The 13,321-nt window shown below is 52.9% G+C and overlaps 1 protein-coding gene across 2 annotated transcripts in view; it reads right to left on the bottom strand.

The window, feature by feature from the left end:
- Positions 1-258, bottom strand: part of TNFRSF1B (TNF receptor superfamily member 1B) — a 34,431-nt gene extending 34,173 nt beyond the window's left edge. For both annotated transcript variants that reach the window (XM_021683452.1, XM_021683453.1), the window contains exon 1: positions 80-258. In XM_021683452.1, the coding sequence (XP_021539127.1) occupies positions 80-157 (78 nt within the window). In that variant the 5' untranslated portion in view covers positions 158-258. The remainder of the gene's footprint in view (positions 1-79) is intronic.
- Between the last annotated feature and the right edge of the window lie 13,063 nt (positions 259-13,321).

The raw sequence follows: 13,321 nt of genomic DNA, 5'->3' as shown, positions 1-13,321 counted from the left end.
GGGGGGGGCGCGGCCGGGGCGCCCCGGGTTGGGGGGTGCGCGCCAGCCGGTGGGCGTGCGGGCCGCGCGAGTCACCCACCTGGGCCGGCACCGCGTGCCCCGCGCCCCAGAGCTGCAGTCCGACGGCCAGCGCGGCCCAGAGGGCGGCGGGCGCCATGGTGCGGGCGGCGGCGGCCGAGCGCGGGCGGGTCCGGCCGTCCCTGCCTGTCGCGCCCTCGCGCCCTCGCGCCTCCTCTCCGCGTTCCGCTGCCTCCGGCGCCTCGGACGGAAAGCGAAACCGGGCGCGCGGGCTGCCGGAGGGAGGCAGGTGGAGGGGCGGGGCGGGGCGGCGGGGCGGGGCCTCTCCGCCACACCTCCTCCCTCGCCCCCTCCCCGGCTCTCACCCCCCCCGCGGGGCCCAGCTCGAACCCCGGCTCCACCGACCGACCCGTGTGCCAGCGCCAGCCACTCCCAGCCCTTGGGGCCCTCTCCGCCTCCTTCTTGCACCCCGCCCCTTTCGAGTCCCCCTCCCACCAGGTTTGCTGTTGCCCCCAGGCTGTGCCTCTCAACCCGGCCTGTGTCCCCCCTGCCCCTCCCACCTCCCCGCAGACTCCCCACTCCTGTGGGGGTGAGGCCCTAACTTGGAAAAACATCTCACAAAAGTGCCACTAGCTCTGGGGGGACGGCCGGCGTTCTACATAATTCAGTCATTTAGACTAGAGCCAGACCACCTGAGTGAGTCTCTGCATTAACCTCATAGTGTCACATTTCCTGAAGATTAAAAGCTATATAATGCATATAATATAGTAGATATTATATATGTGTGTACGCTTACAAAATGTATCTGTAACTTAATAAACTGTGTATACTATATTAGCTGTTATTAATATCATTCACTTGTGCATTTATCCTTAAACATTTTTTTTTAAAGTGAGCTCCATGCCCGCCCGATGTGGGGCTTAAACTCACAGCCCTGAAATCAAGAGTCCTGCGCTCCACCCCGAATGACCCAGCCAGGCCCCCCTATCTTTAAACATTCTTCAAGCCCTTTTGAGAGTGGGCCAGACCCTGCCCTGCCTTCCCCTGTCTAGGTAACTGACAAGTAAACAGAGGCTGGGGCAGAAAGCCATCCAGGGAGTTGAGGGGGCCCAGAATGGGGCTGGCTGACTTCCCTAGGGCTCACATCATGACTGAGCACCCACTCAAGCTGCCATCTTACCTTCTTCCTTTGAGTGGCAACTCTAATGCAAAGGCCAGCCCTGTGTGGCAAGAACATCGCCCCCCAGCCCTGGGAGTCCTTGTCCCCAGCACAGAGGACATTTCTGAGGAGTGGGGTGGGCAGGGCGGCAGGAGACTATTCTGTTCCCCCGTTCCCTCACGGCAGGCTGCCCAAGAGGTTCAGGGACCTCTCCTCTGGACCACCAACCCCCATGATGGAGACGGCAAGGATGGTGCTTCTAGGCGCTGAATGAGAAACTGGGAAGTGACTTGTGCGGTGGAAAATCCCACCTCCTGACCAGGAGTCTGGGAAATTACCTGGTTCCCAAACATTTCTGAGAGATAGGCCATGATGAGGGTGCAGCTAACACAGCCCACAAACTGAACTCCGCATAGAGAGTCTGTCTCTAAAACGAGCATAAAGATCTCTTCTTTATGGCCCTTACAAGTCTCACCTGGGAGTTTTGAGGACTCCCCGATCCGTAAGAGAGAGCCAAAGACCAGGAATGAGGTGTCACCTGGTAGAAGCAGGGGCAAATGGCTCTCCGTGGATGATTCACACACACCTCAAACCCAGTGGGTCCCATGGACTCATCCCCTGCAATGGCTCCCCATCCCAGTGAATGGCACCCTCACCACCCAAAAGTGGGGATCCTCTTGGGATCCCACCTCCCAGCCCAACTCCATCAGCTGGATCCAAGGGGTGGGTGGGTGACAGCCAAGTCAAGAGGAAAGCAAACCCTATGCCTAGTGATTCTCTAAAGGGTATTTGGGGGCGCCTTGGTGGCTCAGTCGGTTAAGCACTGACTTTTGATTTCGGCCCAGGCCGTGATCTCAGGGTCATGAGATTGAGCCCTGCCTCGAGCCCCGTGTCGGGCTCCTAGCTGGGCATGGAGACTGCTTGAGATTCTCTCTCTCTCCCGCTGCCTTTCCCCAACCTCCTCAACCCCACTTGTGCTCTCTCCATCTCTCTTTAAAGATTTTTTTTTTTTCTTGACAGAGACACAGTGAGAGAGGGAACACAAGCAGGGGGAGTGGGAGAGGGAGAAGCAAGCTTCCTGGGGAGCAGGGAGCCCGATGCGGGGCTCAATCCCAGGACCATGGGATCATGACCCGAGCCGAAGGCAGATGCTTAACAACTGTGCCACACAGGCGCCCCTCTCCATCTCTCTCTGAAAAAAAAAAAGGTGTAAAGTTAACAAAAATATATATTATAAAGGATATTTAATACAGAGGAATTAGTTATAAAGATGTTAGAGGAATTAAAAGAACAATTAGGGGAAGGGAAGACAACCCTGAGATTAGCAACTGCAAAAAGCCATCTCTGGGGCAGGAGACAAAGCTTCCTCAGCCAGGAGCCAGGGCATGGGGTGGGGGTGGGGGGGGGGGCGGGGATCTGGAACCATGGAGGAGACCTCTGCTGGAGACACCACCTGAAGTGCAGAGGGAAATATCCTGACTTCTCCCTTCCTCCCTCGCACTAATCTCCCACCAGCGCCTCCCATTGGCCGAACCTAAGATGGAAAACATTTGACAAAGGAACTTGGGAAATGTAGTTTGTGGGGTCAGCCCACCGCCGTGGAGAGCAGAGCAGGGGCATGGCAGGACCTGTTGCTGAGCACAGCCCACCAGCTGGCACTGGTCCAAGGAAGAAGGCGCAGCCCCCGTTAAACTTGCTGTGAGGGTCTGCCTATTCCTAGCCTCTGCATGAAATCCTGGGCAGGTCCTGTAGCTTTTCCAGGCGTCTCAGGCAAGAAACAACCCTCAGTCCTGTCCTGGGAACTCATCAGAGCTCCAGTCTCTGACTGGGGGGGAGCTTCTCGCCTTCCCCTGCTGAAGCCAGGCTTGGAAACTGCGTCGGAGGGGGAGGATCTGGTGACTTCTCTCTTGACGCTGCCAGGTGTGGTTGGGGAGAAGCTCCCCCAAACCTTCCCCAACCCTCTGTTCTATGGGAACTGTAGGTGTCACCACACTCACATTGGGGCCTTTTGGAAGCAGTTTCTGGCTCATTCTCTGGAGGCACTTTTGTAGGCATCTTGAAGGCTTTCTTGGCAATTCCTCTGATCACAGCTCCCCCACACTGGAGCTGCCCGAGCCTCCTGCTGGCCACAACTGCCTACATCCCCTTGCCTGCAACATAAATGGTGGTCCTCCAGGCTTCTGCTGAGGGCTGCTCCCCCAGAGGAAGCACTTTGGGTTAGAGATGGCCCAAAGCCGGCTTCTTCCCTGGAGTCCGCAGTTGCCCTCTGCCCTTCACCTGTAGCAGCCCGGCTCACACCTCATGCACCCCGTCTCGCTCCGGGTCGGCCACCTCGGGCCCATCTAGCCTCAGGCTCTAACCCATGTCACACACCTCTATCGAGCACCTGGGGTGCTCTGCCAGCCCTGGGGTGCTGGGCACTCAGGAGGGCACAAAGCAGGCAAGAATCTCCTATCAGGCTTGTGGGCCCTAAACTCCCTGGGTATCAAGGTCTCAGAGTGGTCCTTTGTAGCGCCCCCTGCTTCGCCCAAGATAAAGGGAAGCACCCCCCTCCCCCAAGAGGCAGCAGGGGGCGCTCAGCACAATGGCCACACCCTTCCCCAAATCCCTTCTCTCGACTTCTCCAACCCCAACGTCTTCTTTGGGCTGGGGTTGGGCAATGGCAGATTCTGGGTGAACCAAGTGACATTCAGTCTCTCACCACACCTGCACAGGTGGCCCGGAGCTCTCTCTTCAAGATGGGGTTTGATCTTGGCACCCACCAGATTGTACCTGCCATCGGGGAATCTGGTAAAACTCAGCGACAGCACAGCGAGTCCCCTTTACACCCTGCCTCAGTCTGGATCACCTGGCCCCTTTCCTCCTGCCCCACAGACCGGCTCAGGCTTTGGCCTTGGCCATTTCTCACTTGTGATGCTCCAGTGGCCTCCCAACTGGTCCTCTGGCCTGCAGGCTCTGTCCCTCTACGCTGTTCTCCGTGATGTAGTCAGGGCCAGCTCTCAAAAGCATAAGGCAGGCATGTCATTTCCCCCCTGATCCAGTAGTTCTGAACTCAAGGGGCGATTTTTGCCCCCTGCCCCGCAAGGGACATCTGTCAATGTCTGGAGAACATTTGGGATTGTCACGATTGCAGGGGGGCAGAGTGGTGCTGCTGGCATCTTGTGGGTAGAAGCCAGGATGCTGCTAAATACCCTATGACACACAGAACAGCCCCCAGCCCAAAATGTGCCTAGTGCCAACACTGAGAACCCCTGGGGTCCTCCACGCCCTAGCCTGTAGCTCCCTGCAGCCTTCAGAACTGAGCTTAGTCTCCTCGGGGAGACGCTGGAGGCTTCACATCCTGGCCCAGACTGTCTGCCAGGCAGATCTCCCCCCGCCCCATACTCTAACCACCCCGAACTCCCTGAATAACCTTGAGTCCCCACCTTCGTGCCTTTGTCCGCGAAGGTTCCTCTGTCTGGGATGTCCTCCCCTTTCCATCTGCTTGGTGATCACCTACTTGTTCCTTGCACTTGAAGCCCAACTCCCTCTTGTGAAACTTGCCCTTAATCACATCCCAGCAACCCAGGCAGGGGCTGGTACTGCTACAGACCTTTAGCAAAACACTTACCTCCGTATGGTTAGTTGCTTACATGTCCCTCTCCTCTCTTAGTAATTGCGATACTAGCAGGCACTGGAAATCTCCTCTGGGCCAGATGACTTACAGACATTGTCTTGCAGTAGAGGGGCCAAGCTTTGGATCAAGCTTAGACAGCTAGTAAAGGGAACAGTGCCTTCCAGCTGAGTTTGTCCCCCATGGCCAAGGAACTCTGCTCCGCCGGCTGCTTCTCATGCCACTGGATTTGAGGGCAAAGGGACTTGGTCCCCAGGGACCCGGTGATACACAGAGGAAGGGGCTCGGTAAAGCTGGACTGCACAATGGGACTAGCGTATGCAGGAGGCAATAAAGGGGTGCAGAAGTGAGCAAGTGAGGGGACATCAGGGTCAAGGCCCTAGTGATCCCCCATCACTCCCAGGCCCTACCCACTCAACTTGGTGTCCCAGGCCATGCATGTCTCACACAGCAAAGCCCCATGGTGCAGAAAAAGCCCACTGTTTTTGCTCCTTGGCAATGGGGAATAAGCAGGTTCCAGCAGACAGGACTGTGGCCCTCTGGTCCCCAGTGCAGGGGCTGCATGCACAGGATATACCCTTGGCCCGGGGCTCCCTGGAGCCTTCCTCCCTTCCCAGTGCAGCCCATGGCCCTCCCCTCAGAGAGCCCCCCACCATCTCACCCCACCGAGTTGAGGACTCTGTTTTGCAGGCAGGTGGCCGTGGAAGGCGTCGGGCCCAAGAACAGCCCGTCTGTCCGTCAAAATTTACTGAACACCTACTGTGTGCCAGGTGTTTGGAGGAACGGCTCTAGGGCCTCAGAAAGCATCAGAGTTAGCTGGAAGTCTTGTTAAACATGCAAATTCCTTGGCCCCATGCCCCCTCACCCCTTGTGCTGTTGAGGGCCTGCTGATCTGGCTTTTTAACGCGCCCTCAGGTGACTAATGGCTATCTTTTGGGAAACACAGAGGATTTTGCTGCATGCAGCAGGGGCTGTGGTCAAGGGCGGTTTGGAAGGCAGAGCTGTGGCTGGGTGGGGAGTGGCAGCTCACACTCTGGGGAGGTCTCAGAACTGGCCTCGAAGCCAGCACCCCCCCGCCGTGGGATCCTGTCTTGCAGGGGCTGCTTGGGCGGCCTGAGCCCCTCCCCTTCCCCACCCAGCTTGGCCTGCAGCCAGGGCAAGCAACCTTCTCTCCTCCCACTGTCCTGCTTATCTCAGCGCCCTAAATGCTCTGGGCCAGCCCCTTATGACTCATGTCCTAAAATCACGAACAGGAAGTAACACTTGGTGTTAGCCACAGCCCTGAAGCTGCCTCCTTCATCTGGCCTCCCCCTTGCCCTCCTGCCAGCCCAGGGCCACATCTTGGGCAAAGCTGGCCATATCAAGCGGCCAGCTCCTGGCCCCATTTCCTTCCAAAGGAGAGGAGGGCCAAGGAGTGCAGCTCTCCCTTCCCCCAACCCTCAGAGAGGACCCCAGGCCATTTGGGGAAGGGAATCCAGAGAGCCTCCAGTCCTCCTCCACCCAAACCTCCCTGTTCTAAGTTGCCTCTTCTCAAGAACCAACCCCCAAAACCAGCCCCAAACCTTCCGAAGACCCTCCGTTTCTAAGCCCCGCAAGTGGGGCCAGCTAAGAGTCCAGGGAATTCCCATTCTAGCCCCTCCCTGTGTGACCCTGAGCCAACATTCCTCATCTATCACAGGAGGGAGCTGAACTAGATGGGTGAGAGAGGCTGATTTCATCCCCAACGCCAAATCCACTCCATGGTGGCTGCCTAGGTAGGGCTCGGTGTTCAGAAAGGTTGTGAGCCTGCACGTGGGCTCTGTAGGGAAGGATGCCCGGATGCCCAGCCGAGGAGCCAGGTGCGCGCTGGGCCGGGAAGAGGCCACCACAGAATGATCATCTCGTTCTCTGCCATCTGGGGACCAGGACCCAGTGCCTCTCCTGTCCTGACCTTTGGGGATTCGGATTCTCCAGAGACGTGAGGAGGTGGGGATGGAACAGGGCTGAGCCGGATTCGAAATCCCCGCCTTTAACAGTACAAAGAGGGTGTGCCTGTCCTGCAGGAATGCCTGGCCCTTGATCCCTTCCAGGACCTCACCTGATGAGACCCCCCTCTCACCCCACTGCCTGACCCGGGCTGCTGTATTTGACACCCATCTGTCTTTTAACCTCACGTTGTCCTTGTTTAGGTTTTTTTTTAATTAAAAAAAAAATTCAAAGCATACGATCAGAAACACCCATATTCCCACCACCCGGAACTGACCAATGTTAACATCCGAGGCTGTCCTCATTCCTCTCTGACCTCATATCATAACCCCTCACCCCTCTGCCCTCCCGGCTGGTCCTAAACACGCAACGCAACGCACGTTCCCACCACCAGACCTCTGCACCTGCAGTTCCCTCTGCCTGGATCACCCTTCCTCCAGACACCTGCATGACTCACTTCCTTGCTTCCGTCCAGCTTCTGCTCAAATGTCACCTCCTCAGACAGGCTTCTCTGACCCCCCTAACTAAAACATCTGCTTTACTTTTCTTCTTAGCACTTATATAATTTCTGTTTGTGTACTGTCTGTCTCTCCCTCGATGGCAGGAACCTTGACTGTTTTGCTCTCTCCTGGGTCCCCAGCACCTAGAAAAGCAGCACAGACACCGATTTTATATAAATATATAAATATAAAACAATATATATAAATTTAAATATAATATATATTTATATTTATAAATACAATATAAATATATTTAAATATAAAATATATATATAAATTTAAAATAGTAGGTTCTTGGGCGCCTGGGTGGCTCAGTCGGTTAAGCGACTGCCTTCGGCTCAGGTCATGATCCTGGAGTCCCGGGATCGAGTCGCGCATCGGGCTCCCTGCTCGGCAGGGAGTCTGCTTCTCCCTCTGACCCTCCTCCCTCTCATGCTCTCTGTCTCTCATTCTCTCTCTCTCAAATAAATAAATAAAATCTTTAATAAATAAATAAATAAATAAAATAGTAGGTTCTCAGTATTTGTTGAATTAATTTTGCTTCAAATTATTTTATCATTAAAATCGAAGCCCTTCTTGACCCCCCTGTTCTCATCTCTTCTCCTTCTCCCCAAAGGCAACTGTTCCTCTGTGCCCTATTTCTCTCGAGTCTGTTCTCCGCCTTCTGGCTGAAACAAACAACACAGAGCATCATTCTATATTCGTGCCTCTGCATCTATACCAATGGTAGAAAACTGGGCTCGCTGTTCTGGCCCTTGATTGCTTCCCCTCCCCCTGGCTGTGTTTCTGAGAACTTTCCGTGTTGATGAGCTCAGACCTGGCTCATTCTTTGTACCTACTGTGCAGCTGGCCCGCATGCCTGCCCCACCCTTTGCTCCCTGCTCCCTGCTCTGGGACTCCCCGCCTCCCCGAAGCACCAGATGGAGCGCCTCCTAGACTCCTAGGTCATAAACCTAGAAAGTGGAACTGCCAGGCGGTGGGGTTTGCACATTTTCATTTTCACTAGGTCCTGCCAAATCCCTCTCCCAAGGGGCTGTACCCGGTTACACTCCCACCAGCGGCCTGTGGGACTCCCGGGGGCCCACATGCGCTAGGACCTTTGATCTTGGCAGTGGGTTTCCTTTTATAGCCCTTCATATTTTCAGACGGCTTTCAATTCTCCTCCCTGCTTTCAGCCTCACCCTGGCCCTGCGAGCATTCTTCTCACTTGAGGGATGAGTGCCTCAAAGTCTCCCGACCCCCAACCTCCCAACCTGCCACCACCCCCCCGCCACCCCACTCTCCAAACCCCCCTCCTCACCCTATTTCACTGTCTCCCCTTCAGGCCCCGGGGGAGCTGGGAAGCAGCTGGTACCCACTTTCTAGTTAAAGACACAAAGACAATGGCTGCCCTCTGCCCTGCTCTCCCCAGACACACCTTACCCTGCCTCAGTTTCCCTGCCTCTCCTGGGTCCCCTCTGAGTTCTCCACCCCATGACAAACTGGGCCGCTCTGGCCTGGGCAGGAGGGGCTCCCCTCAACAGGCCCCTACTCCCCCTCCGTTGTTTTGTAAATAATTCCCAAGTATTTTATAATCTGCTAGCTGGTATGAATGGACTCTTTTTTTTGAAAGAGAGAGAGAGAGAACAAGAGTGGGTAGGGTCAGAGGGAGAAGCAGACTCCCGGCCGAGCAGGGAGCCCAAAGTGGGACTCGATCCCATGATTCCAGGAGCATGACCTGAGCCGAAGGCAGACGCTTACCAAGCTGAGCCACCCAGGTGCCCTGGACTCTTTTTTCTTTTTTTTTGCCTAACTTCTCTCTTGCTGTTTGTTGGACCTCACATAGAACAGGTTTAGTCAATCATACTCCTCTACGTAAAGCTCTGTGCTTGCTTCCTTTTTTCCCCAATCCCTGCTCCCGTTCCCCGCCCACCCTGAGCTCAATCCAGGTGTCCTGTGGCATCTGTGGGGGGGTTTGGATTTCTCTGCATTGGGACTGCTGGGTCTGGGGGTAACCATGTACCTATTTCCCTGACACTGTCGGAAGTCGCCCCAGGATGGCCACATCAATGGGGTGAGAGGGTCCCACTTCCTCACACTCTCCCCCAAACTCACCCATCAGCCAGCATTCTGATTTTGGCCAATTGGATGGGTGTAAAGTGGAACCCACTCCGGTTGCATTTGCATTTCTCTGAATATTCGTGGGTTTGAGCACCTCTTCATTACTTGTTAGTCATTTGGGTTTCCCCTTCTGTGAACTGCCTATTCACATCCTTTGACCGTATTTCTATTATTTCCTGTCTTTTTCTTGTAGCTTTACAATAATTCCTTGTATATTCTAGATATTAATCCCTTGTCATTTTTAGACATTACAAACACTTCTCTCATTCTGTCCTCGGTCTGGTGTCCTTCCTTAGGGTTGTTAAAAAATATATATATCCTTCATTTTAATGGAATCAAATCCATCAATCTTTTTCCCATTTGGATCTTTGTCGAAAGGTCCTTCCCAGTAGGATGAAGAGGTATTTTCCATAATTCTTCTCATTCACTTTTACATCTCCCATCAAGGTCTTTATTACAATCAGATTGTATGTGGTGTGTAAAATCTAGAGAGCTGACTTCATTTTTCTACAGAGTGAGCTGGTCTCTCCTGTCCCACAGGCCAGAGCCCATCCTGTAATCCCTGATCATAATTACATGGGTCTAGGACTGGACTATCTCCTCCTCCATAGGTCTTCTTGCTCCTGGGATAGTTCCACATGGTTTTTATTAGGAGGGCTTTGCAGAATGTTTAGTATCTGCTAGAGTGAGTCCCCCTTGCTCTTCTTTTGCGAAACCTACTGAATTATGTAAGGTTCTTTATTCTTCCATATGCATTTTGAAATACACTTGTATGTTCTGTGAGCTCCAGCTATGATTTGCACAGAATTAATAGGTGAATGTGGAAGACAATTGACTTCATGGCAGCCTCGACATATCCCACCTATCACCATGGTGTATCCTTCATCTGTTCAGAGCATCTTCCATGTCTTTTAATATTTTTGAATTTTCTCTGGATGTCCGGGTGTGGCTGGGTGAAAGGTGTCAGTACCCCTCCCTAACCCACCACTCTACCCCCCTGACTCCCCCCTGATCTCTGCCATGTTTCCAGGTGAGCTGAATGGTGGAGCCTAGTAGTCCTATGAGATGATCTAAGAGATGATCTTACATGGCTCATCCACGTCCACACAGCCAGCAGAGTGTGAACCCATAACATAAAACAAATCGGTATTATGACGAATATCATTAAAATCTGAAAAATTCTATTTCATAAGGGATTTGCCGGACCCCAAGGCAGGGCCTATTTATGTTCAGTTATACCACTCATTCTAAAGAGGCTCCATCCACTTCATAGATGGAGAACCTGGGGTTCTTCTTGTGCTCCGAACACAAGGCTTTCTCCAGGCTGGCCCCTAGGAAGGGGTGGAATTACCAGGCCCATCTCCCCCATCATCAGTAGCTTATACCTACTTGGTGGCCCGAGCTCTTCAGACAAGCCTGGCCAGGAGGCAAAGACCATACCTGTCACATCTTCTTTGGCCTTTCCTAGAGAAAATAGCTTTCTTAAACCTATCCTTACCTCACTTTCCCCAAAGGCTTCCTCCAAAGTAACTTCCCAGAGGGCTTCACCTGGACCCCCCAGGCAGTTTGGGCATACCCGCTCTCACATTGAAATGCGATGCCTTCCTCCTCTGATGCAAAACCATCCTTCCTGGCTTTGCTCCAACCCCACCTCCTTCTTGAACCCCTCCAAGATGTCTCCAGACCACAGGCGTCTCTTGCCCTCTCTACAGGAAGCCTGCCATTGGAGAAAAAGAAAATGAGCTAAACCAGAGACTTGCAAATATATGTATATTTGGCCATAAAACTCTTTGTTCCAGTGGACTCTTAGATGGAGAGATAACTCAGTTTTCTCAGATTGCCGGGGTATGGATCCCAATTCTGCCACTCATTGGCTGTGTGACCTTAGAAGAGTCACTACACCTCTCTTAGCCTCAGTTTCTTGATCTGTAGAGTGGCAGTAATAACACCTGCCTCCAAAGGTTGCTTTGGAGTAATCGTGATGATACATGAAAAGCACCTGGCACGTAGTGGGCAATCAGTAATGATGACAATTAGGACGGAAACCTAGTTGGGAAGACAGACCCAAGGGTTGCTACTTCATCTGAAGGGGGCTTAGAAAGGCCTGCTCCCCACTAACTTGGCTCACTCCTCAGTTACATCCCCAGAACCCTTAAATCCCACGGTCTGGATCCATGATCCAGACTATGCAGAATAATGTGCATGATTTAAAATTGAAATAGGCAAAGTGATTCCCTAATACAGCACGGTGTTTGAGAAGGAGCAGGTCTGTTATGTAAAATAAACGAACAAGAGCCTGGCTCAGTCAGGAGAACATGCAACTCTTGATCTCGGGTGTGAGTTCGATCCCACGTTGGGTATAGAGATGACTTAAAATCTTAAAAAAAAAAAAAAAAAGAATAAGAACTAAAAGCAGGAACCCTCTAGAAGTTCCACTTAGAATCACTAGAAACAAATCCTTCAGTGGGGGCTCTGCTGAGGTGAGGTTCATGCGGACAGCCCAAGTCATGAATTGCTAGAATTATAATTGTGGGATGGAAATGGTTTTAAACCGTGTGAGGAGAGCTATGAACAAAGACCCATAAGAGTTATAACCATAGGCTGGGAAGTTTTATTTTGGTAATAAATCACCGAAGATAATTTTTAAAAATTATTTAGAAGAAGGGAAGGAAACCAAAATGTTTGAAGTGGTTATAAAGGGCATGGGATCATGCATAATTTTTATTATTTTCCTTATACTTTTGCTGCGTTTATTCATTTTATTCTCGCCCCCCATTATATTTACTTCCTTATTTGTAAGGATTTGGGGTTTTGTTTTAATATATATTTTTTAAGTATTTATTTGAGAGAAAGAGAGAGAGAGTGGGCGGCGGAGCAGAGGGAAAGGGACAAGCAGACTCGTTGCTGAGTGTGGAGCTCCACACAGGGCTTGATCCCAGAACGCTGAGATCATGACCTGAGCTGAAGTCAGACGCTCAACCAACTGAGCCACTCAGATGCCCCTGTTTTAATATTTAAAGCACCAGCAACCTGGGTTCTAGTTCTGAGGCTGCTAACCTTGGACATATGTCTCTCATCTCCAGGCCTCAGTTTTCCCATCTGTACTCTGAGAGGGAGGGGCTTCATGGGGCTCTGAGGCCTGGGGGTCCTGACTCCTCCTGCACATCAGCCCTGCCCTGTACACCCCATTTGCCTCAGGTCACATCAGGGCGCCACCTCACTTTGGTGACCCACCAGTTCAGATGACCTGCTCGTGGCCAGGTGACCTCGCACATGTTTTTCTCATTAGCGAGACCGTGGCTCAGAGCTGAAGCAGCCAGGGAGCGATCTGGAGGTGACAGGGCTGGGAGGGGGCAGTGCCCTCCCATGCTGGACACCGCGTGGCTCTGTGCCCATCTCCCTGACGCAGTACCCAGCACACGAGACATCTCCTTGCTCATCAGCAAGGAGCACACAATACTGAAGTCACTGACCTCATCTTCCCAGCAAGTTTTCCCTTCCCTGATTCAAAAGGAGGAAGAAATAAATAATTTTCCCCCTGGTACAATTTCCCAATCTTCACTCATTTAGATGTTTATGAGTACATGTCTACTGGCCAGAGCTGAGCTGGGCAGGGCCGGACAGGGATGACTCAGTGTAGGCACACCCCCTGCAGAAGCTTGGGAGGCTGAGAGCTTGGGGGAGAGACAGAGGGATCTGGCTCAGGATCCTGAGGACTTGAATTAGATGACAGTGACTTGGCCACCCCTAGTTCAGCAGGCAGGTGGTATCTGTCTACAGGACCTCACTCCTCATCCCTCCAGGCCTGTCCCACCTTCCCTGCAGATGCCACACATACTTACTGAGCACCTACTGTGTGCCAGGCAGAGTTCTCGTGCCCCTTCACCCACGGTTCATGGAGACCCTGCTCCAGCCATGTGCCCAAATGAGGACCCCAGGAACATGGAGCTCCTAGCAATGACGGCG

This window comes from Neomonachus schauinslandi, chromosome 4 (assembly GCF_002201575.2).
Source record: "Neomonachus schauinslandi chromosome 4, ASM220157v2, whole genome shotgun sequence".
In the NCBI taxonomy this organism is placed as follows: Eukaryota; Metazoa; Chordata; class Mammalia; order Carnivora; family Phocidae; genus Neomonachus; species Neomonachus schauinslandi.
This window is presented reverse-complemented; position numbering and strand designations above follow the sequence as displayed.